At 41.8% G+C, this 26,452-nt stretch overlaps 1 protein-coding gene across 4 annotated transcripts in view; it reads left to right on the forward strand.

Moving 5' to 3' along the window:
- Positions 1-25,430, forward strand: part of Gxylt1 (glucoside xylosyltransferase 1) — a 42,505-nt gene extending 17,075 nt beyond the window's left edge. For 2 of the 4 annotated variants that reach the window (XM_028869267.2, XM_028869268.2), the window contains 6 exons: positions 1,020-1,191; positions 4,317-4,442; positions 9,615-9,866; positions 14,608-14,731; positions 15,080-15,252; positions 20,148-25,430. In XM_028869267.2, coding sequence (XP_028725100.1) covers positions 1,020-1,191; positions 4,317-4,442; positions 9,615-9,866; positions 14,608-14,731; positions 15,080-15,252; positions 20,148-20,309 — 1,009 coding nt within the window. In that variant the 3' untranslated portion in view covers positions 20,310-25,430. The remainder of the gene's footprint in view (positions 1-1,019; positions 1,192-4,316; positions 4,443-9,614; positions 9,867-14,607; positions 14,732-15,079; positions 15,253-20,147) is intronic. The other 2 variants (XM_037197417.1, XM_028869269.2) reach the window with 2 other exon arrangements.
- Positions 25,431-26,452: the final 1,022 nt, after the last annotated feature.

A 26,452-nucleotide genomic window follows, 5' to 3' on the forward strand; every position in this document is an offset into this window, starting at 1 on the left:
ATTGCCAGCCCCAGCATCTGCTTGATCCTCTGCAAGAGCAATAGGTGCTCTTAACCACGGAACCATCTGCCCATCCCCAGGCTGATGTTCTGATGAAGACTGTTTTAGAACCACTGTGAGGAGTAGGATCTGAATACAGTTAACAGGAAGATGAGATAGCATTCTCTAGAATTGTGTGCCTCGCTTGCCTTCGCTGTATTTTGTGGCCTCTGCTGTTTTGAGATGAACTGAATTCATGTTTCCCTGTCGGCGTGAGTGGTGCCCATACAGTTTCCCTGTTAGGAAATGAAGGCCTTAACGATACGAGGGCCAGGGATTCAGGGAGTGGATGGGGAGAAGGCGCCATTTCTGTCCAGTGCCTTCAGTGGAGCAGTGTGGGGAGCTCATGCCCACACCAAAGGGAGGAAAGGGCTCCTCAGCCTGAACGCCACTGCTCGGTTAGGGGTGACAGGAGATCTTTCCTTCCAAAAAGCCCTATCGGTGTGTGTGAGGGCCTTTCAGAAATGTTTACACATCTTGGTGAGTACTTGGTAAGTGGAACTGAATGTGTGCCTCTGAGAAAAGTTACACAAACAGATGTCTAGTGATAAGCTTGGCTTAAGACAGGATGTAATACTGAAATATGTGTGGATGAAATTGTAGCTGACTTGCTATAGTGATTGTGGGTTGGAGGAAGCATGTAAAGGGATTTTAAATGGCATTAGGAGAAGTTTCAAAAAATATTTCAATGGAAGGCCTTCCGATTACTTAGGCTTCCTTTCTTGACACCCAGTATGATGATGAGTAAAGTTAGTTATGTGTTCTTGGGACGGTTGCCTCACGAGGTGTGTTGCTTGTGGAAAACTGGTTGAGAGTATAGGCATAAATGATTGGATGATGGAGTCAGCACTGTAATATTTATTGATTTTTTTTTTTTACATTTAAAAAAGTTGTAAACCTCTGTTTTTAAACATGGTAGAAATATCATTCAGTAGTAAATCCATGCTGACCTGTTGGAATGTGCTCTTCTTTGTTGACAGGTACAGTCTGAAAACGCAGCCCACGGAGAAAATGCACCTTGCTGTTGTTGCCTGTGGTGAAAGACTGGAAGAAACTCTGACTATGTTGAAGTCCGCTCTCATTTTCAGCATCAAGCCACTGCAGGTCCATATTTTTGCTGAAGACCAACTACATGATAGCTTTAAAGACAGAGTAAGTACCCGACACCCAGTGACGATCGCAGAGGTGACTATCTAAAGTTTGCTCTAGTAGAACTCTCCATTCCGCACCCTTCCCTCTTAGGGAGAGTGAGTTCCAGGAATCTAGATACAATGTAAAGAAAGATTGGATTTTGAAGAAGAATAGGCAACCTCAAGTCTTCTGCCTAGTATGAAGAGTCTATTTACTTACTCTGTTACATGGTAGTTCTTCATCTATAAGGAGGGGCTCTTGTTTTTTTTTCTATCTATGGTCAGGCCATTTTCAATATAAGACTACCTCATGGTTTAAAATGGCCATTTAAACTCCAACCATCACAGCCATATTGTATCCAATTTGAGAAGGAAGAATGAAGAAGGAAAAATGCTTTTTTCCTTTAAGGGCACTGTGCATTAATAGTTGTGACTTTTCTTCTACTTTTACTTTGAGTTTCGTCATTTGATCATAGCTAGCTGTTAGAGTTGAGAAAAGACTATCCGCTCAGGGCAGCCTAACCTGCTTAACAACAAATGCCCGTGAGGAATTAGGAGTCCATTTCAAAGAGGAGACAGATCCTGTATGCAAAGGAAGATGACCTGCATCTCCCAGCCATGTGTTCCGAGGAGTAGAGATGATTCTTGTGTGATGTGTCCCCATCCCATCTCACCCCACTCACGTCTCTGCTGAGTCTAGCTTTCAAGCTGCTATGGATTTCTGTGTTTGATGTTGTTTGTTGTTTTGCACTTTTAGGGGGCCCACCCTCCAGCTCCCAAATAAATTACATGCGGAGGCTTATCCTTACTTATAAAATGTCTTGGCTTATAGTTAAGAAACAATCTAGATAATGAGAATAAGATGATAAAGAATGAATAAAAAAAAAAAAAAAACCCAAAGATGACCAGAAATATTTTAAAGTGTAGGTAAACCTTTTATATCTCTTAGAAACAAGCTTGGCTTGTTTCTTGCCAGCTTTCCTTAACTTAAATTATCCTGTCTACCTTTTGCCTCTGGACTTTTACCTTTGTTTATTTCTATATACCTTTTATTACTTCTTACTTTTTGGCTTGCTGTGTAGCTGGGTGGCTGACCCCTGATGTCCTCCTTCTTCTATGGCTGCTTCTTCCTTTTTTTTCTCCTCCCAGATTTCTCCTTCAGTATATTCTCTCTGCCTGCCAGCCCTGCCTATCTTTTCTCTTGCCTTGCTATTGGCCATTCAGTTCTTTATTAGACCATCAGGTGTTTTAGACAGGCACAGTAACACAGCTCCACAGAGTTAACCTAATGCAACATAAAAGTAACACACCTTAAAATAATATTCTACAACATATCTATATGTGAAGATTCTCTGTTTTCCGAGTTAAATTAATTTATTTCCATGTTGAAAGAAAAATACCATTTGTACCTTTTTAGTTTTTGGCCAAGAGCCTTAATTCTAAGAGATATAAAAGGTTTACCTACACTTTAAAATATTTCTGGTCATCTTTGGGTTTTTTTTTATTCATTCTTTATCATCTTATTCTCGTTATCTAGATTGTTTCTTAAACTAGAATTTTCTTTTGTTGGTATTTTGTTGTTCTTCTGAGACAGGGTCTCAACTGTGTAATCGAAGCTGGCTTTGAACTCCTGTTGATCCCCCTGCCCCAGTTTCCTGAGTGCAGGGATTACATAGGACTGTAATATCTTTTCAAGTTAAACATTTGGCTCTGATTTTGATGAAAGAATATCAGATGTTTGATGGACCAAATTGCAAAATATTCCAATATTAAATGAGGAATGTCAAAGATTTCATTTTGAAGTTAGTACTGCAAAGATCTTTGAAGTGATCTGGATCTGTAATTTGAAAGAGAAATGAAATGGCTGTTTTTTTAAAATAATTAACAGGGACGCCAAAGCAGAGTGTTGCAACAAAAGCATTCTCAAACTATGTTGGAAGATGCTTATGCTTTCAGAAGTACTTGAGCACAGTTGTAACTCAAAGGGAGATTTTCTGTCTGGTGTAAACTATACCCCATCTCCCCCAGTCATTTCTGTTGGTGTAAATTATACCCTATCTCCCCTGGTCATTTCTGTTGGTGTAAACTATACCCCATATCCCCCCGGTCATTTCTGTCTGGTGTAAACTATACCCCATCTCCCCCTGGTCATTTCTCTATGCTCTTTGGGTAATTTGAACCAAAAATTCTAAAGCTGGGCTTGTTGCCCTGTGCTCATCATTGCAGTTAGTTAGGAGGCGGAGGCAGGAGCCTGGGATTTGAGACTTGCCTCTGGAGTCTCAGTCTTGTTTTAGCTACAGGAGCCTGAGTCTGTCGGGAGGCTGTGCTGTTGAAGCAGCAGTGGTAGATTATATTTAACCGAGTCTGGACCAAGGCAGTGTTTCCAAGTGAGTTCAGGACATTAAAGAGGAATACTCATTGTAGATTTTTTAAAAATGTATTTTGGGTGTCTAATGGTTTTTAAAATTGGCACTGGGTAAGTATGTATCAGAATAGTTTATTAGGAATACCAGGACACGTCTAAACGTTACATAAGTGGACTAAATTAGTGTTATATTAGTCTGACCCTTAATATGAACATTTTTTGTATAATATATACTATGGTAATTGAGTGTTTAATTTTTCTGATTGTAATTTGTTGAGGATTGAGAAAATTCACGTGAGTGAAAGGAAGGGCAATCAAACTTGGACTGTTGGGCTTAGTGACAAGCATCTGTGTGGGCGCTCAGCCACTTTCGGCCTGGAATTCACTTTTTTTTTTGGCAGGGAGGGAGGCAGTCTGGCTACCGAGCAAGCCCTGGTTGCCCTCTTGTCCCCTCCCAGCACTGTGCTAGGGACCTGAGCCCAGATTCTCACTCTGTGCTCTATGGACTGATCCATCTCAGTGGCCCTGAACAGTGACTTAAAACCTCCATTCTGCCTTAGATCTTACGGTGAAGTGTAGCATACCATTAAGACTTTCAGATTTGAAATGGGAACAGAGGAAGTAATGGAAAAGAACCTTTTAACTGTGTGACTTAAAATGTGGTGTAAGTTTTAGCATTTTTGTTTTGGGGCTTTTGTTTTATGACGTCACAGAGAAGTTGAAAGTAAAACAAATCTACATTGGTTTGTGTTTTTAACTTTAATTCCTGTTTGTATTTTTAGCTTGACAGCTGGTCATTTCTGCAAAGATTTAACTATACGCTGTACCCCATCACCTTCCCGAGCGACAGCGCCGTGGAGTGGAAGAAGCTCTTTAAGCCGTGTGCTTCCCAGAGGCTCTTCTTGCCGGTGAGCGGTCCCTCCCAGTGTTTTCTTTTCCTATTTTAAATTTGAAACTAAATTTTATACAGACGATGTCTTAGAGACGCCGTGACCATGGCAACTCTTATGAAGGAAAACATTTAACAGGGACTGGCTCACGGGTTCAGAGGTTTAGTCCATTGTTGCCTTGATGGGAAGCGTGGCGGAGTGCCGGCAGACGTGGTGCTGGAGAGGGAGCTGAGAATTCTGCATCTGGATTGACGGCAGCGGGAAGAGAGACACTGGTCCTGGCTTGAGCATTTGAAACTCAAAGCCTACTTCCAGTGACACACTTCCTCCAACAAGGCCACACCTCCTAATAGTGCACTCCCTGGGGACCAAGCATTCAAATCTATGAGCCTGTGGAGGTGTTCCTGTTCAAACCTCCACAGAAGAGTTTCTGAATAATCACATATAAACCTCATTAAGTAAACAAAGACACATGTCAATATGAGAAAAAAGTTTCCATAGAACAAGTCAGGGCTATAATAAGGACCTAAAAGGTGAAAAGTTGGGGGCTTCAGATTTAGCTCAGTGGTAGAGCTGATCCTGAACACTGAGAAACAGAGGTTTTTTTTGTTTTTGTTTTTTGTAATTTCTGTTAAAACAGCATTTCTTACACATAGTTGCTGTGAGCTGTTTTAACCGTGGGAAGGAATGCTGGTCAGGTCTCAGTAGAGAGTGTGACCTGCAGGCTCCGGCTGCATGTGCAGTTTGGGAGGTCACCGATGACATTTCTGTCTTAGGCCCAGTTAGCTTCCCTTTCCTGGGTGATACTTGAGTCATACAGCTGTAAGGCAGGAGAGCTCAGACATGGGAGCCGTTTGCTTACTAGAGCTCTTCTTCGGTGATCTTGGTAAAGTCTAAAGATACCTGAAGTTTGAATTGATTTCACTTAAAATTTAAAATTCACAGTTTTTCCAACTCTTAATGTTTAAAATTCTTGTAGGATATAGTAGCTAGACAGTGATGGTGCACGCCTCTAATCCCAGCACTCAGGAAGAGGCAGTGCATCTTCAAGTTCAAGGCCAGCCTGGTCTACAGAATGAGTTCCAGGACAGCCAGGGCTACACAGAGAACTCCTGTTTTGAAAAGCAGTCAACAAACAACATTTAGCTGTTCCACTTAAAATAAATGGATGGATGGATGGATGGATGGATGGATGAGATAGATGGGATAGATAGATAGATAGATAGATAGATAGATAGATAGATAGATAGAGCAAGCTTATGGTAGTACAAATGTTGATGTTAACAGTGTAAGTTCTGCCAGGAGTGGTGCACACCTTTAGTGCCAGCATTTGAGGCAGAGGCAGGAGGGATCTTTGGGGTTTCAAGGCCAGCTTGGCCTACATAGATACAGGATAGCCAGAGCTACAGAATAGACTGTGTTTCCAAAAAAAAAAAAAAAGGTGTAAGTCCCTGGAAAATTTATAGGGAAGAACCTTCAGTTCCTGCTGCTTGTTAAGAGGTCAAAGCAGCTGAGTAAATTAGGAATATAGTTTACCATCCCCAAACATATCCACTATACATTTAAGTTGTGATTATTTTTATTTGAGTATTTCTTGAATATTTATTGTTTTATATCTATGTATGCACATGTATATGTGTGTGTGTACATGTGGGTGCCTTTGGAGGTCAGAAGAGGACATTGGATTCCCTGGAGCTGGAGTTAAAGGTGGTTGTGAGTTGCTAGATGTGGATGCTGGGAACTGAACTCAGACTCTCTGGGAGAGCAGGAATCAGTCTTAACCATTGAGCCATCTCTTCAGCCCAGTTGTTTGAGTTTTTGTTTGTTTTGAGATGGTCTCCTGTAACTTAGACTGGTCTGAAACTGGAGGTGATCCTCCTGCCTCAGCCTTCTGTGTGTTGGGTCACAAGGTCAGGTTTCATGTTAGGATTCTGATGGTCAGATTGGCTTCAACAGAGACCTTTGAGGCTATGCTTAAAAAAATTTATATCCCAGAATCTTTGTCAATTTTCCTTTCTGCTGTTAAAACACACAAATGAGGAAAAACCTAAGATGTTTTAGACTTTGTAAGCTTTTAATATGAACATTATTATTATTATTTTTAGGCAGGGTCTCATTATTTAGTCCTGGTTGATATGGAACTCTGTATGTAGACCTGGCTTGTCTTGAACTTGGGGATCCAGCTGCCCCTGCCTTCTGGGTGCTGGGATTGAAGGTGGACACCACCATGCCTGGCTTTATGTGAGTCTTACATGGAGTTACTGCAGTGTACAGCTGTTTCATATGTGAGTCTGGGTAGTTTCTCCTGGTCAGCTTAAGTGTCAAGGTGCATGGGGATATATTGGAAAGATACAGGCTTCCTGTTTCCATGAAGCTTATTGTCTGATGGAAGAGGTAGACATTAGACAGGTGGTTACACACGTTCGTTACTGAAAATAGTGCCTGATGAAAGTGCTGCTTGTACTTACTAAGTTTTATTGCTCATGTTTTAACTGAATTTACTGGATCATTTTCATGCTCTTGGGTTAGAGTCCTGCATGGAATTTAAGCACTAAATTATTTGAAACTTTTACTTGTCCTTATACTTTACTGTTACTTGATCTTTTTAACAAGATTTAAGTAAATTGATGCTTTTATCTCCTAATGACAAACTTTTGCTGAGATTCCTTTCCTTTGAAGTAGAAGAAAGCACTAATGTGCCCTGTACCCGTACCTTCTGTGCCCAAGGAACCCCAGGAAGACATAGACACAGTCACTAATGTGCCCTGTATCTGTACCTTCTGTTCTCAAAGAACCCCAGGAGAACCTAGATAGTCACCAATGTGCCCTGTATCCATACCTTCTATGCCAAAGGAACCCCAGGAGAACCTAGACATAGTCACTATGAGATTGTGTATGTTGGTGTTGAGCTTGAAGCTGTTTGATTTTATTCATGTTTCTCTCTCTCTCTCTACACACACACACACACACACACACACACACACACACACACACACACATTTTCTTTTCTTTCTTTTTTTTTTTTGTGGTGCTGGGGAACAATCCAGGTCTCACACATGTGAGGTAAGTAACCTACCACTGAGCTGTACTTGAAGCCTTTTTACTTACTGTAATAGAGTCCCCCCAAATTACTCAGGCTGGCCTTGAATTCAGTATCCTCTTATATCTGCTTCTTGACTAGTTGGGGGTTATAGGGCCCATAGCACCAGGCCCGGTTTTGAAGTTCTAAGTAGTGTCTTTGTAGTTTTCTTCGAATGTTCATCTGTACAGATGGTGTATTCTGGCATACTCAGTTCTGTGATCCAGCATTCCTTGGGAGGCTGAGGCAGGAAGAGCCTAGGGATCTCCAGTCCAGCCTGGGCTATATATTGAATTCCAGGGTGTTAGTTTGGGTTCTCTAGAGGAATCTAACTGATAGAATAACTCTGTGAGTTCAAGGCCGGCCTGGTCTACAGAGCGAGATCCGTACGCAAAGCTACACAGAGAAAACCAAAATAATAATAATAATAATAATAATAAAAAATCTGTGTATATTAAAAGGGAATGTATTAGAGTGGCTTCTCCCTGTCACCTGGCAAGTCCAACAATGGCCGTCTTCTGACAGAAAGGCCAAGAATCCAGTAGTTGTTCAGTCGAGAAGGCTGGATGTCTCAGCTGGTCTTGAGTCTGTATTGGAATTCCAAAGAAGTAGGTTTAGTGCCTGTAAAGTAATATGCCTCAGCAGCAGGACAGATGAACTTGCCAACAAGAGTGAGTGCAGGCAAACAAAACACAAAAGCTTCCTTCTGCGTCCTTTTATGTAGGCTACCTCTAGAAGGTAGGGCTCAGATTTAGGGTTAGTCTTTCACCCTCAAGTGGTCCAATCAAAAACTATCCCTCTCGGGTGTGCCTAGCTGCTTTGGTTTTAGTTGATTCCAGATGCAGTCAGATTGACAACCGAGATGAACCATCACACAGGGCCAACTAGGACTCTATAACAAGATTCAAAAACAAAACAAAACCCACAAAAACCATCAACACCCCTAAGAACAATTTCCACCCTTCCCGACAGCGGGGAGATACAGCCTTGCTTATTTCCTCTAACTGTGGTCTCTGAGGAAGGGGACTTCCCCAGTAAGGTTCAGCCATCACTGTCAGGTATTCTCCCTATTCGCTACTAAACTAGCCCGTGGCAGCTTGAGAGAGGAGTGGGGATTTCAGGAAAGGTAACAGATTTGCAGAGTAGCAGAAGGAGGATCAAATCTTGTTCTCATTGTGTCTTAACTAAAATGTTTCAGGCACATCAGCCGTATATGAATAGGGGTTAGCCATGAATACAGCCATTATGGAGTTATAAACTTGCATAGAACATTATGAGACTATTTCTTTCACTTTTGATAACTTGATCACATGGTCCTCCAGTGTGTGAACTCGGTGGATGATGTCATGTTGCACATGCCAAAAGGTTGGACACTCCTGCTAGGTTAACCTAATCATTGAGTTTTATGGATATACCAGGATAGGCAACAAATTTAAATTTGCAAGAGTCATATTTTAAAAGTTTGTAAGGAAAAACGAAAGCTTGTCTTTGAAAAATCTTCATGGAGGGCTTTACAATTTTACGAAGTGGAGATTTACAATTTTACAAGTATAACAGAGTCAATCTCAGTTTTGAAATAAAAGTCTGCTTCTCTCTGTTCTTCCTGAGTGTGTGGTTTTGATATGTTGACGGTGTGTCTAGAAACAGGAGCAGAGACTGGAGCAGATATCTTGGGCCCAGTTTGTCCTTGCACTTGGTAGTGGTCCTGGAGTGATGCAGTGCCAGTGTTCAGTGGAGGGGACGGGTCTGGGAGACCTTCAGTTACATTGCCTTATTTGTGTTTGTATTTACCTGCTGTTAAGACTCAGGGTATGAATCCACCTTAACTTAGTGTATTCTGTAACTTGAAAAATGGTTTTCTCCTGACTTTTCATATTCTTTTTATTCTCACTGTAAGTGTTGAAGTTTTTTTTTTTTTTTTAAATTAGGGTTTGTTTTTCTAACCTTTAAAAAGGTGAAAAAAATTAGCAAAGTATATATGCATGTATCAAAAATGACGAATTTCAGAAAAATTACTTTAAAACATTGTAAATTTTTAAATAATTTCTGTTACTATGCTTTTATTAAATAGATATATTTATAACTAATTATTTAAATATCTCTCCTCATAGTTAATCCTGAAAGAAGTTGATTCACTGTTGTATGTTGACACTGATATCCTTTTTTTACGACCTGTCGATGATATTTGGTCATTACTAAAGAAATTTAATTCCACACAAATTGCTGCGATGGCACCAGAGCATGAGGAACCTCGAATTGGATGGTATAATCGCTTTGCTCGGCATCCGTACTATGGGAAGACGGGCGTGAACTCTGGAGTGATGCTGATGAACTTGACGCGGATGAGGAGGAAGTACTTTAAGGTAACTGGATGATGACAGCGGTCGATTGCAGTTCCCCTTTCTCCTGAAATCATTTAAGACCTAAACTACACTGGGGGGCTGGAGAGATGTCCAGTGATTAGGAACTCTTATACTAGACAGTGAGGAGATTTTAGCATCCATCTCAGGCAGCTCATTACTGCCTGCAATTCCAGCTCCAGGGGATCTAAGTCCCTCTTCTGTGTTTTGTGGGTGTGTGCGTATCACACTATATTCTATTATATCCATCAGGTAAACTTTTTCTTTTTAGCTTTCCATTTTATGAGTCTTTACAAAGATCTTGATATTTATTTTTTATTTTTTCAAATTTTTGGAGACAGAGTTTCTCTGTGTAATAGTCCTAGCTGTCCTGGAACTTGCTCTACAGACCAGGCTGGCCTCGAACTCAGAGAGATCCATCTGCCTCTGCCTCCCAAGTGCTGGGGTTAAAGGCATGCGACACCACTACCCGGCCAATCTTGATTTTTTAATTCAGTTTGTCTCCCAGAACTGAGTGCAACCAGTGCTCTGTTGATGTATTAGTCAGGGTTCTCTAGAGAAACAGAACTGATAGAGCAGATGACTGTTTTGTTTGCATATTGAATATTTACCTTCATGGACCATAAGCTTTCTTATGTGGAACCAGCGTAACAACAGGATGACTCTTCCTCCTGTTAGACTGTGCTTGGTGATGTCATGCCAGAAGATGGTGCTGTAAGATTATCTGCTAAGAATTATGGGACTTCTCACTGGCTGCCTTTGAGCCTTGTAGAATTATGAGTTTAGTATTACAAAAACACTGGAAATAATTTTGATTTTTAAAATTGGGCTGTATAGCTCAAGTTCATGACTGCTCTTTTTTTACTTAACGCCCACTCTCAGCCACTCGAGTAGATCCTGTCTCATCCTTGCCCTTCTTCTTTCTGGAATGTCTGAAGTCAGGTAGAGATGTGGATATGAGGGGTTAAATAATATCTAAACTTTGAATTTTTTCCTTTTTATAAAGATTTTTTTATATTTTTATTTATGTTTGTTCCTGACTATATGTATACCATGTTTGTATAGGCCAGAAGGCTCTCAGATCCCCTTGAACTGGAGTTATAGGTAGTTGTTAGCTACTGGGAATTGAACTCCAACCCTCTGCAAGAGCAGCATGTGCTCTTATCTACTGAGCCATCCCTCTAGCCTGATGGCTTTACAAAGAAAGAGATGAGTGGATTGAGCATATATAAAACTGAGTGGGTGGAACTGACTGCATTCACTGTCCGAGTGTTCACACAGTTATGCTGATGGGCACAATCCCATTGTTCTTTAGTATTGTACAGGAGCTTGCTTACCTCCTAATAAATAAATCACTCATGGAAGCTTATTCTTACTTATGAATGCCCGCCCGGCTTTAGCTTGACTTGTTTCTTGCTAGCTTTCCTTAACTTAAATTATCCCATCTACCTTTTGCCTCTGGACTTTTCCCGTTCTCTTACTCTGTAAATCTTACTCTTTCTCCGTGGCTTGCTGTGTAGCTGGGTGGCTGGCCCCTGGAGTCCTTCTCTGGCTACTTCTCTTTTTTCTCTGTCAGATTTCTTCTTCTGTATATTCTCTCTCCCTGCCAGCCCTGCGTATCCTTTCTCCTGACTTGCTATTGGCCGTTCAGTTCTTTATTAGACCATTAGGTGTTTTAGACAGGCACAGTAACACAGCTCCACATAGTTAAACAAATGCAACATAAACAAAAGTAACACACCTTAAAATAATATTCTACAACAGATGGTCTTATTTTTAAATATATTTCCTCATGTATATTTTTCTACAGAGTTTTTCCATCTATCTGTAGCAGATGTTGCCTTGGTTCCCCTGTTCCATAACTTTGGCACAGATTATAAATTTCTTATCTTTATTATTTGACTTGCAGTCACTTTCCAGATTGTCCCATACAGATCCATGAATGTTGCATCATGGTTATTATTACATTAAAACCAGAAGAGTGCCTGTTTATAATAAAGGCCATATTTAAATTGTTTATTTGTGTGGCTTACACTCTGTTCATGCCATTATGATTGTGCAGTTCCAATCTGCTACATTATAGTAGCATTTAAAAAATTAAAACAATAAAAATTCTTTGTTCTATGTGTCTCTCACTGCTCGGTAAGCAGCGATACTGTGTTGGTTAAGCTGTTGATAATTTGGATTTTGTGTCCTGATCATATTTACAATGTTGAATCTTTTGTTGTTTTTTGCATATGTATGCATGTGTGTTATATATACATGTTATATGTTTGCATGTGTGCATGCACAAGCATTCAAAGGCCTAAAGTTGATGTTTAGTGTCTTCCTGAGAGCTCACAATCATGACTAGGCTTCCTTGCTCCCGAGATCCTCTGTGCTTCCAAGTGCTGGGGTGACAGGTAGCTGCCACACTTGCTTGGCTTTTATCTACCTCCTGGGGATGTCAAGTCTGGTCTTTATGCTTGTGTAACAAGCCTGGTACCCACTAAGCCATCTACCCAGTTCTTTCTCTTATCGTTGTGAGCCTGGTCTTCAATGGCTGAGCCATCTGTCCAGCCTTTTTCTTTTTTGAGACAGGGTCTCTGTATGGCCTTATGTGGCTTAGGGGTAACCTCAGATTTCCAGTAATCCTCCTACCTCAGCTTCCCAAATACTAGGATTACTAGTATGTGCTATGACACTCAGATCTTTTCTTTATTAGAAAATGATGAGTGTGTTACTTAACATCTCTTATTTATTAGAAAAACAAAAAATACTTTAAATTGAGATCAGAGTTCTTTTCTTATATGTATTCTATACCGTGCCATGTGTTACATTGTGGAGGGTGTTTTGATCTGTTTTTTTTTTTTTTCTAACTGATGAGTGCGGGGTTTATCTTTTGTTGTTCTGGGAACTCTTCCTTGGGGAGATAAATGTCCACCTCTGTCTTAAAGTGACTCTGATGACAAAGCACTGCACAGTGATGTCACCAAAATCAAACTTGGTGAACCAGAATTTGTTTAGCTTTCTTACAAAGCATAGTTGTAGAGTTCGTTTGTTTTTCCCAGAGTGAATGACTCCTAACAGTTGTACCACCAGCAAGTCTCACCCAGCACAGATGACAGTTTCCTCATAGCTACACATGTCAGGGTCCCCCTTCAGGGAACCTTTCCCCTCCTGTATGCGCTAAGACCTCCCAAGACCACAAGGTTGGGTGCAGAATTGCATGTAGATGGCTCAGAGCTGAGGGAGTGAGCAGAGGAAATCTCAGCTAAGGGCTGATGCTGTCCCTGTCTTCTGGTCTGTGATGGACATTGACAAGGCTGATTGTGACAGTCTGTGGCAAGTGATCACAGCTGCTCTAAAGATGAAGGCTCTTAGGACAGCAGGCATCCTGCTCCATCACTCTCTACCTTCTTCCCTAAGTCAGGATCTCACTGACCCTTGGCTGGGTGATTTTCCTGTTTCCTGCCCCTGTCCAGCGCTGTGGGCATGGCCTTTGTACATTGATACTGAGGATCTGAACTAAGGCTCTCATTCTTGAGCAACAAGTGCTCTTACATGCTGAGACATCTCCCCAGCTCCTTGAAAATCTTTTAATATAATTTGTAGTCATTTCTGTTTCCTGTTTTGAATATCTGCTTTACATATATATATTTCTGTATTAGTTATATGTACGCACATTTACATATTAATTATATATGTGCACACATATATGTGTATTCATGCACATGTACACACATACACGTGTACGTTTTATAATGAAGACTGTGTCCTTAAAATGGACTCAGGTTTAGTGTCTATGTCTTTGTGGTAGATGGTAAGAAGTGCTCACAGTGTCTGGCACCTATTTTTTTTTTTTAAACCAGGACCACTGTTTCTTTTACAATTAGAAGTTTAAAGAAATTATTGGAAATTAGTAAATAAAACACAAGTAAAATTTTAACTCTGGAAAACTGTTCTTCCCCAGCATTTAGGAGGCACAGAGAAGCAAGAGGTTTTAGGCCACGAGTTTGAGGCCAGCCTGGATTACATAAGATTGTGTATTGAAAAAAGAAAAAAGAGCAATAAGCTTGTCAAAAATAGATTGGAGTGAGTTGGAATTAAAGAGCAAAGAATGAAAACTTAATGAATTTTGTGTCCTTGTGGTCCAGGAGTTCCCCCACCGTCTGAGGGGAATGCGTGACAAGACCCTCGGTGACTGCCTCAGTGACAGGCTGGGCTGCTGTGTGAACAGATGTCCCCTTACCCCAGATAGGGCGCCAGTGATGTCCTCAGCGACCTTGCCTTACAGAATAGGAATAGGAATAGGAATAGGAATAGGACAATAGGAATAGGAATAGGAATAAATAGGAATAGGAATACCTTTCAAAGATGGGTGTGATGGTGCAGTCTGTAATCTTCGCATTCCAGAGGCAGAGGCAGGAAGATCATGAGCTCTGCACTACATAGCAAAACCTTGTCCCCCCAAAACAAAACAGAAAGCACTTCTCCTGGTCCTTACCTTAAGTGAAGACGGGGGTGAGCTGTCCTCCACGCCTCTCTTTCATTTGTCTCAGTTATCACTGCTGTCTGCTCTCGTGCTGCCGCCCTTCTCACGCTGGCAGCCCCCCTCAGATGTGGGGGTCAGTGACACATGCTTCTGCAGCAGAGGGCTCTCCTTTCTCTTTGTGGCTTTGTGATGGTTGCTAAGGGAAGAACGGGGACTGTCATGCTGCTGCTTAACCCTGAATGCTAAGATTCTTCAATGCTTTATCGACAGAATGACATGACAACCGCCCGGCTGCAGTGGGGTGACATACTCATGCCATTGCTTAAAAAATACAAACTGAACATCACATGGGGTGACCAGGACCTATTAAATATCATGTTCTTCCATAATCCAGGTAACCATCTAAATTCCTTTTATTATTTGCATTTGTAAAAACAATTACATTAAAAATCCGAAAGCAAGAACCATGGGGCTGGGCCTAGCTCCCTGGGGGAGTGCTTGCTTAGCATATACAGTGCCCTCAGTTCAGTTCTTGGTACCGTGGGAAACACATTTCTTTGATTTTTGCTTATATTAATGGTTGTCGGTATTTTCATTTGAGGCAGAATAAGACTTGAATGGTGATTTGGCTGGAGAAATCTAAGTACCAAGTTTAATTTTTAGCCGAAATGTTTGCAAGTGTTAGTTCTGCCAGTTCCGTTGTGCTTTACCGCTTTCCTGTCGTTGGCCCTCTTCGTTGTAGAAAGCCTTTTTGTCTTCTCGTGCCAGTGGAACTACCGACCAGACCACTGCATCTATGGGAGCAACTGCCGAGGAGCAGAGGAGGAAGGGGTCTTCATTCTTCATGGAAACAGAGGTGTTTACCATGACGACAAGCAGCCAGCCTTCAGAGCCGTGTATGAAGCACTGAGAAATGTAAGCTTGCCTTCCCTGAAGTTGTCACTGGGATTTGCAGCATTGTGAAGATTGCAAGTGTAGTGTAAAGGGTTTCCTTATCCTTCATTGTGGAGTCATGAGCTCCCAAAAGTTGGCTTTGTGGTTTGTCATGGTTCTCTCTCTGTACGTTTATGAATGTGAATTGCAGATTATACCCTCTTGACCCCTAAAAACTGCAGTGTTTTTTTTTAGTAAGGATGTTTCTTTATTAACCATTATACAGTTATTAACTCAGGTCTGTCCTCCATGTGTTCTAATCTTATCAGACCTTCTCAGTAGCTCAGCCTCCTCCACAGCTGTGATGCTGTGTTCACAGTTCACATTGTCCTCCGCAGCTGTGATGCTGTGTCCACAGTTCACATTGTCCTCCACAGCTGTGATGCTGTGTCCACAGTTCACATTGTCCTCCACAGCTGTGATGCTATGTTCACAGGTCACATTGTCCTCCACAGCTGTGATGCTGTGTCCACAGTTCACATCCTCCACAGCTGTGATGCTGTGTCCACAGTTCACATTAGCTGACCACAGCTGTGATGCTGTGTCCACAGTTCACATTAGCTGACCACAGCTGTGATGCTGTGTCCACAGTTCACATTGTCCTCCACAGCTGTGATGCTGTGTCCACAGTTCACATTAGCTGACCACAGCTGTGATGCTGTGTCCACAGTTCACATTGTCCTCCACAGCTGTGATGCTGTGTCCACAGTTCACATTGTCCTCCACAGCTGTGATGCTGTGTCCACAGTTCACATTAGCTGACCACAGCTGTGATGCTGTGTCCACAGTTCACATTGTCCTCCACAGCTGTGATGCTGTGTCCACAGTTCACATTATCCTCCACAGCTGTGATGCTGTGTCCTCAGTTCACATCCTCCACAGCTGTGATGCTGTGTCCACAGTTCACATTATCCTCCACAGCTGTGATGCTGTGTCCACAGTTCACATTGTCCTCCACAGCTGTGATGCTGTGTCCACAGTTCACATTATCCTCCACAGCTGTGATGCTGTGTCCACAGTTCACATCTGGGATCCAGCATTGTACCACTTACTGGTTTAAGTGTAATCACTATGGACATTGGAGGGTTCTTACCCCTCCTCTTATTTCTATTTCCTGGAGGAAATTGATGCTGCAGGTGTTTCTGATTTGTCCATTGGGAGCCTCTTTGGCTACCTCTTGTACACTTTTGACATGTTCTCATTTTCTTAGACTACCTTTTTGTTTCCTGCTTTAACAGAATAGTCGAGGTTTATTTAATCCTTTGCTTGGGTAGCTCTGCAGGTAGCCGTCTGACAGAGGTGCTTTGTTCTCTTTAATGGGTGTCCTCTGGATGTTAGGTACATTTATTGCTTTGTTTCTGTATTAGTCAGGGTTCTCCAGAAGAAGAGAACAGAGGAGGGTGGGGGAGGGGAGGAGGTGGGGAAGGGGTATAGGACACAAATGAATTTCTATCTTGGCTGTCCTTGGAAGGTGCCACCACTTGTGGCCTGTTTGCTGGGTTCTCATTATTTACTAGTGACTTTGAGTTTTGGGCTTGTATAACTTCATTGATAGCAGGAGAAATATTAAAACTGAACTATAATCACTTGTGACAGAGTGTACTTGGACTGAGAAGGGCTAGCACTCTATTCTGGTAAGGTTATTTGAAGTGGGCCCTGAAAAATGAGGGGCAGTTTGCTAGATGAGTGGGCAAGCCTGGGCTGTGCCTTTATGTCTGGAGAGCCTAGGCCTTGACTGATGGTGATAGGAGGCCGAGGTGGGGTGAAGGTGGGTATGTGCCTTGTTGATGTGAATTGAAACATGTTCAGCACACCAGTGTTCCTCAAGTGCAATTGTAGACACGCGCTCCTGGCACCACAGGCTGTGCTTTACATGTGTTCTTTGTGAATTTTCTCAGGTTTGTTCACTAAACTTATTTAGTTAGTCAGTAATCTGGTTTATAAAAATACGATGTATGCATGGAAGAAGTGTACATTTTAGTGTTAACTTTCACGTTAATGTTGCAGGTCTTTTGTGCTTTCAGAAATCAGTATCATTTTAATAATGCCTTACTATAGATTATCAGAAACAGATAAAAATGAAGAAAGGTACTTTTGGGTTTCTAGAACTTTTAGTACTTATAAAAATGCAATTTTGTTTCCTTTGAGCATTTAAAAAAATCTGTTGTTAGAGAATTAAATCTCCCTAGTTTTAGTTGATATTTTTTTCTTTTGCCTTATATACCATTTAAAATTTCAGTAATAGTTTAAAATTGATTAATTACATGTAATTTTAGAAATAGGTTTTCAATTTCATTTGATTTCAAATACTGAATTAATGAGTGTTATGTTTGTGTCAGGTCTTTACTAACTACAGCTTATATATGTCTGTTTTCTGCCTTAATGAAGTTATTCGGACTTTTCTAGTGCTCCTGCTTTGTGTTCTATCTTTCTTATCTATAGTTCAGCAAGGGTGCAGCTTTATAAAATCGTGAGGGTGTTTCCATCAGTTTCAGAGAGAGGCCTAACCAGGGACTGCCGCGAACAGCAGACTAAGGCTCCGAGCCCTCCGAGCCGTGGGCACAGCTGTGCCTGCTGCAGTCAGCCCTGACACTGTGCCCATCTGTGAACTAGTGCTGCCCAACAGGAGAACTACTGTGTACAGTTAAAGCCGGATGAGAACATCTGTAAGGCGTTCTCTGAGTCGTCCAAGTTGGCTTCCATGCTGCCTGTGCTCCACCTCTGCTCACTTACCTCACGCTAGCACAGCTGTTTACAGAGACACCTCAAACCCTCCACTGTACCTTGTACTCAGGATCTGTTGTATTTTGAACAGTAGTTTTCCGTACTTTTAAGGTATACTGTATTCTTTGAAAATGCCTCAAATGCCCAATTGTGATTGTCATAGGGTCACAATTTATTTACCTCTTAGTAGCAGACAGTCTTACATACAGCAAGACCTTTCTAAACATTGTGTGTGGGGGTACTGTCTGGAAAGGGCTTCTCAGAGAAGACACTTGACCTGAGGCCTAGGAAAGGTAAGAACCAGTCAGGCACTGCAGTGTAGAGCAAGGCCTGCAGTCAGATAAGGACATGAGAGGCCTCCAAGAAAGAGATGCCCGCGTGCAGGCTGTGGGACACAGCTGTGCACCCTACAGACTGGCATGCAGTGTGGTGGCTTTGGCTTTTTTTGTTTTGTTTCTTTGAGACAGGGTTTCTCTGTGTAGCTTTGGCCGTCCTGGAACTCACTCTGTAGACCAGGTTGGCCTTAAACTCACAGAGATCTGCCTGCCTGTCTCCTGAGTGCAGGGATTACAGGCGTGTGCCACCACACCTGGGAAGGCAGTTTGAGAGGCAGCCCATTATTTCAGTCTAGTAAAATAGCAATAGTAGCTTTCCTTCTACACCTGTGACCTCTCCTGCTGTGGTCTTCTGAGAGGTTTTATTTTCCAGTACTAGATGTTAATCCTTCCCTGTGGTGGAACCTTAGATCCTCTTAGTGCGTAGTTGGTTACCCCATAATAGTCATGCTGCTATTGCCCCGGTGGGTGGGTCTTGCCTAGCAGGTCAGCAATTGGTAACATTTCTCCCCGTCAGTCTGCACAGCACCTTTGAGCTCCCCTGAAGCTCAGCCAGCAGGGAGGTAGCTTCCAGTTCAGTCCCAGCTTGATCTGGGGCTTTGGTTTCTTCCCGTGGTGAAATCACCCCTCAGGGATAATCTTGGTTAATTTTTTTCTCAGATTTTAAGTTAAATTTCCTTATGATTTTGGTTTTTATTAATTTTATAGACTTTAATGTAAAATGTTTTATTTTCAAGACCCATCCATCTTTTAAATAGAAAACAGTTGAAAATAATAAAGATATACATATTAAGTTATTTCTGCTTACTTCTACAGTGTATTAAAGTGTATCACTTGGAGATTTATATGTTGTGCATTATAGATGGGAGCTGGTCAAAAACACACTTTGAAATTATTAGGACTATCAGTTTTTAACTGATGTGTTTCCTGGTTTACTTGAGAGACATTCATGTGCAATTAGAGCCCTTGTGAAAAGTATGTGGTATTTAGCAGTTCTCATGTGTGTTTATCCTTGGGTCCCCTTGTACAGTTTGTTAACAAACTTTGCGTTATAGTAAGAAATGCCTGAGATTTGTCAGTTTATGTGTAGGGAGATTGGATTTTTGCTCACAGTTTCAGAAATTTCAGTTTCTAGTCACCTGGTCCCATTACCTGCAGTAAAACATTCCATCACGGTGGGAACAGAGCTGAGGAAGCAAGCAATGGAACTAAGGTGGTTGCAGTCCTGTGTCCCCTTGTAAGGAATGTCCCCAGTGATTTCACTTCCTTCCATTAGACCCCACCTCCTAAAGATACCACCACTTCCCAATATCACCATGATAGGGACCAGTCCAACATGTGGATCTTCTGAAGACACACAGCCAAACTATAATAAGTGCTGAGTTTCTTTGGAAAGTGAAACATTGCGCTCTTCCTGCTCTGTGGCTGTCCTGTTCATGTCTAGGCCAGCTTTGGCACTGTCACTGAGGGCTCGCTTTCCAGGGATGGAGGTGGAGTGCATGGAAAGTCTGCCCCCTTTTCTTTCAATGAGTGTAGCTTTTATTAGTTCCTCCCAGATGCCGTTAGCAAGGGTTAGCCGTTGTACACCAGTTTCTCTGCCTCTCTTCTGCTCCTGAATGGCTCTTCCCATTGCCCCTTTCTCGTTTTCCCTGTCTTCACAGATTTGCCGTCACTGACTCCGCCTTTCTCTACCATTCACTGAAAATATCTGTTGATTGTGTACTCCATGTGAAAAAGTAGATGGAAGTTGTTAACTTTTAAGTGATTGAAGCATTTCCTTGGAAAATAGTTAAACTTTTGTATGTATTGTTTTTCTAGTGTTCTTTTGAAGATGATGCCGTCCGTTCCTTATTAAAACCTTTAGAACTGGAATTACAGAAGACAGTTCACACGTACTGTGGAAAAACGTACAAAGTATTTATCAAGCAGTTGACGAAAAGCATAAGAAACCGATACAACACACCGCCAAAGGAAAGGTGATCTGCTGGAGAGCAGCAGAGGAGATGTGAAGGAATCGGACTGGAGAAGGAGTTCAGAAGGCGTTTCTGTCTCCAGAATAATCAATCGTCTTCTGAAGAAGTTAAAAGAGTGTTATATTCATGCCATGAAGAATAAGTTAAACTCTTGTCCAGTAAGAAGACAAGTTTGGTCTGATGTTTGTAACATTACTTGGTGTCATTCCAGTGTTAATGAAAACATTGAACAGTGTGGCCAGTGGAGCTGTGTTGGCTCTTGAATCAAGTAAGTAAGAACAGTGGGGGGATGGATGGAGAAAATGTACCTCGAACACAGTGAAGACACTCAAGCTGTGAGTATAGCAATAATCGTATGTCAGCACTAACCTCACTTTAAAGTGTGGGAAAAAAGTTTACAGGAGCAGAGAAGTTCTGTTTCTCAAGAAATGTGATATAACCAATGTAACCATTGACAATCTATGTACCCACATACATTTCATCTCTCTGCTACAATATTTTGTGACAATCATGTTTAAAATTATTTGTAGATTTTTAAGTAAGCTGCACATTTAAAAATTAGCTGTATGAGAAAGAGGGAGAAGTAGTGAAAACTTGGGGAGGTGTTTGTATGTGGTGTGTGTGTGTGTGTGTGTGTGTGTGTGTGTGTATTGAGAAAAAAAATTAAGTGTTTTCGTTTTGTATGTTTTAAACTGTCTTGCCAAACCTAAGCTCTTAGATATTTGGGGACATTTTAAAAATCACTTTAAGTGAAAAATTTCAGCTTTACTGGGCATTCTGGAAGCAAACTATATTATATTGATAATAAAGTGAGGATCTAAACCGCAACACTAACAGGATGGTGGAAAATGCAACGGACCAAATGTATAAGCCTGTGAGATTAAAGAGTGGTCCATTTAGACTTTCCTTCTACCTCAAAGTGCATTCCAGGATCCTTTGGAAGAGACAAATGCACAGCCTTACTTTAGATTAGGTGGCTGTGGGTTTTTATATCTAGCTGTAGAAAAAGTGGTTTCACTTTGGGTAATGTGCATATTTCCTGTTTTGAACATCATTGAAGACAGTTGCCTTTTGAAAATCTGGAAGATGAGAAACATTACTCCATGTCCTTCTTGTCTTGACAGCTAATGTTGCTGTGGGTTCGGAGTGGGTAGCATGTGCTGTGCTGGGGCACATTGTCTCATCCTGCCCATCGCTCCTAGGTTATTGTCTTCTTCTCTTGGGTTTTAACACTTGTTTGGAGAAAGGGAAATTATGAAGGAACTGTATCACTTGTGAAGATCCTGCATCCTCTGCAGTGGACTATTCAAAAGAAGTGGTCATTACAGTTGTCCCAACTCAGCCAGGGACAGACTGAGAGAAGGATTAAAAACAACAAAAGTATTGGTCCCTTTCTGTGCCCAGAGGAGGGATTGCTAGGCAGCTCAGTACTCTAGAACAGATTGGCTGAGAGAGCAGCAGCCATGATTCCTTAGCAGAGTGTCATGGTGAAGTAAGAACCTGTGAACTGTATTAACGTTTAACATGTTAGGTAGAAAAATGAGAGGTCTCCTCTGAAGTTTGGCTGATAATCTGAGGGAGCTTGCTAAAAACAAATAGCCTGTGTCTACTGTAACTAGGAGTCTTCAAGAATGTTTTAATTCAAAGAGACTAATTTTTAAATGAAGATAAAGAGATAAATTTTTTAAATGAAGATATTAAGTATTATGTGGACTAGGGCTATAGCTCCACAGTGAGAGTGCTTGCCTAGTGAGCTTAGGCCCAGCACTACAAAAGTAGTAAAAATGACAAGAAACTGAGAGTCTCACAGTGGTCCTCATGGTTCCAATCTGTTACCTATCAGCATCTTGCCACGCTTACTTCATTCATTTCCTTTTCTTCTATTAAAGTCTCAGGCATCATTGTAGGTCCCTGCAGTGAATGTTTCAGTAATTACAGTAACTACATCAGACCTGGCAAAAGTGGCAGCTGCCCTTTGGTCTCATTCTTAGCCAATCCTTAAACAAATTTCCCAGCTTGTCTTAGATGTGCATGTGACATGGTGGTTCTGTTTTTCATGAGTTCCTCAGGAGGTTTGAGATCAGATAGTTTGGGAACTCCTGGAAATGATTTGCCATCTTTAAGGTTGAAGCTGAGGTCACAGTTATTGGTACAGTTGCTAAATTCAAAGTGCCATTTTTTGGATAGAGGGAGCAGTTGGGGTTATTGACAAGATAGGAATTGATATGAGTAAGTTCCTTAAGATTTTATTTTTTTCAGTACCTGGAGACACTCAACCCCATGGGCTTCAGTGTGATTGGTTGAGGTGGTATAGAGGAAGGATGCTAAAATGCATGGAAACTTCATTTGTATAAAAAGATTTTGGAAAACCTCTAGAAAGTATATTCTAAGAAGATGCAGTTTTCCCATGTGCAGAAGAGCTCAGAGCTGTGTCGTCGCTTGTCGTGGACACTCCGTACTCCTTGTCTCCAGTGCAGTGACAAGAAGATTGGCAGCTGGGCCTGGGTAGTGCCTAAGAAGGGCGGCTTGGGAGGGCGACTGGAGGGCTGGTGCAGCTACACCAGTGTGTTGACGGAGGCTGGTTTACTGAGGGCCAGCTCCTGAGGCCGATGCCTTTTGTCTTGTCCTCCAGTGTAGACTTGCTGATGGTATGTGGAAGGCCCGTATTTTACGGACGAGAAAGTGGAGAAGAGAAGGAAGATGTAAATGAATAGTTAAGAAGAAAGGAAAGAGAGAGAGAGAGGGGTAAAAGAATGACGAACGGCTGAGTAAGAAGAGAGATGGAATGGCAGTGGGGAAGTGGAGAAGGAGACATGGAGGAAACGTACAAATATGGGCTCTCCCTGCCGAGGCCACTGCTTGCTGTGTACCGACAGAGCTGGGACAGGTGCCTGGATTCTTTGGGTGGGGACAGCAGAACCAACCTTGTTTGGTTTGTTGATACCAGACATGTTTCTTGGTCACTTTGCTCAATGGTCTTTTAGGAGTAAATGTCCAACATCCTTTGTTCTCTCCCTGGGTCCCATTTTGTGAGCTGGGACCTATGGAAACACACAGACTTTCTATTCAGGGTCCTTCATCATCTCCAAGGGAAGGCTGTGTGAAGGGAACTGCTTCGTTGTGTCGACATCTGGTGTAGCAGTTTTCCCTGGCACTGTAAGTGGGAGGCCAGTAGGGGACTCACCACCCTGCCTTGGGTGTTGGCTGGCAGAATGGGCAATCTAGTTAATCCTCAGTGGGGGTACTCTCAGTTGAACTATTGTGAGTGGATTCAAGAAGATGGGAGATGGTAGAAACAGTAAGAGCAAAACCTTAAAGAATATTCATTGTCAAGACAGAGTTGGCTCAGTGGTTATGAGCACATATTCCCAGCACCCACATGGTAGTCCACTAATGTCTGTAACTCCAATTCCAAGGCATCCATCACTCACTTCTGACCTCTGTGGACACCAGACACACATGTGGTGCATGTATATACACACAGGCAAAGAACACACATAAAATAATCTAAAAAAATTCAAAGTACTCATTCTCCTTTTCAGTTGCTTACATTGTCACAAGTAATACAGGCACAGTTGGAGATGTTTTAGAAAGCCCATTGAGCTGTGTTCTCAAGAAGAAAAATAGATGTGCAATATGTCAGGTGTGGGGCCAGGTATCCATTTGTTAGGTGTAATTTCAAGTGTCTTAAGTAGTAGCTGCCTTACTACATTTTAATATTTAATGGAGGTGACTAAGGTGACTGCTATCGGGGTAGTCATCCTTTTCTCCATTGCCAAAGCAGCCCTTCTTGTCTTTGAAATCCTGGCTAACTTGTTCTGATGTTTGTTGTTTTTTAATTCATTGAAGATGAAAGTAGATTTAAAAAAACAAAGTGATAGAGATTTAAGACAGTTGTCTAAAAGCTGTTATAAGGATTAAAACTGGGCATGGTAGCACATGACCTGTTACCCAACACTTGGGAAAGTGAGGTACTTTCAAGGCCAGTATGGCCTTTCTTGAAATCTTGTCTCAAAAAGAAAAAAAAAAAGAAAAGAAAAAGCTAGAAGTATGTGCTATTCAAATATATAATTAGAGAATTATGAGAAAATGTATAATAGCATAGTGGCCTGGGCAATCTACAGTTGATTACATATCAGTGACAGTTTACTTTTGAAAACCTGTCACCTCAGCCCAGCTAATAATTGCAAGTATCTGCTGGGATTTCCTTAGGTTTTTCTATAAATTGATGTTTCAAACAACCAGGAGCTTTGTAGAGAATTTCTCTTAGTAATACTGTGAATTAAAATACCAACTATTTTACTACCAAACTCGAGAACTGTTTGGAGCCTTTGACCTGTGTAGGTTATGTATGCAGTTGAGCTATGAGAGCATATTCACACCATGACAGCTCCTAAAAGTTCATTAAGAGAATGTGATGACCTATATGCCATTTAAAAACTCAATTGTTTCACTGTGATAGCTCAGTAGGGATACTTCCATTTGAACTGTTACAGTGGATTTTTTTTCCACTATAATAGCTGTTTTCAACTTTTGTATAAAATCTTTTCAGGGAATACCGAAGTGATATAAAATAATCCATAGCTTGTGGCATTGCTGTAGACTGTGTTGTCCATTCAGAATTGAGCAGGACATGCCTTCATAGTACATGAATCACCATTGACATTTGAGAGCTGGATCAGCAGTGTTGTGAGCACTGTATGAGGTCTGTGAGCTGGAATTCAGAACCTGGGCACGGGTGCAGGTGTTTACTTTGGCCAGGCATTTGCTGTGCTGAGTAGAGTTGTCTGAAGCTGCAGGAAGACACCGTGATGAACCTTGCTGTGTAGACAGCATCGTGAGAACTGTGCTGTGTAGACAGCATCGTGATGAACCTTGCTGTGTAGACATTACTGCCTCGAAACTGCTTTTTACCTTAAACTATTTTGGTTTTATAATAATGTGAATATCTTTCAGTTACTTTTGTATCTTGAAATTCTTAAAGGGGAGTATAAAATTATAGATTTGGGGTCTAGTTTACCAGTATTGGAAGATGCCTTATTCTGTTTTGGAGGGATTCAGCTCAGGTTTTTCTTGAGAAACTGTATTGCTGTTACTAAATATGTACTCAATAAATATTGGATTTTCTCATGTGTCTTTAATTATTTTACCAGGCAAAACCATTTTACAGGCTGAGTAGATGGCTCAGCAGTTGGGCACTTGGTATTCTTGCAGAGGACCCAAGTTCCATTCCTAAATTAAGGTCCCCATCACCTGAGAGTCAGGCATGCTGATGCACACCTACAACCCTAGTGCTGGTGAGGGTTACAGGTAGATCCTGTCGCTCGCTGGCCAGCTAGTCTAGCCAGTGAATTCTAGGTTCAGGGAGACCTTGTCTTAAAAGCTGTCTGGGCAGTCGTGACGCACACCTTTAATCCCAGCACTCGGGAGGCAGAGCCAGGTGGATCTCTGTGAGTTCAAGGCCAGCCTGGGCTACCAAGTGAGTTCCCTCCAGGAAAGGCGAAAAGCTACACAGAGAAACACTGTCTCGAAAAACCAAAAAAAAAAAAAAAAAGCCTGGCCATGCTGGCATACAGCTTTAATTCCAAGACTTGGGAGACAGATGCAGGTGGGTCTCTGTGATGCTAACCTGGTCTCTAATTCTAGGCCACTAGGGCTACACATTGAGACCTGGTATCAAAACAGTGTAGCATGACAGGGGAGGGCACCCAACATGAACCTTTTGTCTGCAAATGTGCATGGACATGTATACCACAGATACACACAGCATTAAGAAAATTCCATGTTCAGCCTCCTGCACTGAAAGGAAAAATAAATGAGAACTATTGGTGAAATTATTAAGGCCACTCCACGTGGTTAAAAGGGAGGTTTATTTAGTGGCGTAACTTACAAATGAGTAAGTTACTTACAAATGAGTAACTTACAAATGAGTAAGCAGTCCGGCGGAACCAAGAGAGGCGGCGGATCCAGATCTTGGGTCCTCAGGGTCCTGGGTCCTCAGGGTCCTCTCTCGGCTCCGCCTTGTAGGCGTGACAGTTACCGAAGCATCAATGGGGGTTGGAACTTCCAGACCAAAGCTGGAATGGCTACCCACTACAGAGAACAACAGTTAGAATCTTGAGGTTGGGCTGTTTGATGAAGTAATCTTTG

Source organism: Peromyscus leucopus, chromosome 20, assembly GCF_004664715.2.
Source record: "Peromyscus leucopus breed LL Stock chromosome 20, UCI_PerLeu_2.1, whole genome shotgun sequence".
NCBI classification, from domain to species: domain Eukaryota; kingdom Metazoa; phylum Chordata; class Mammalia; order Rodentia; family Cricetidae; genus Peromyscus; species Peromyscus leucopus.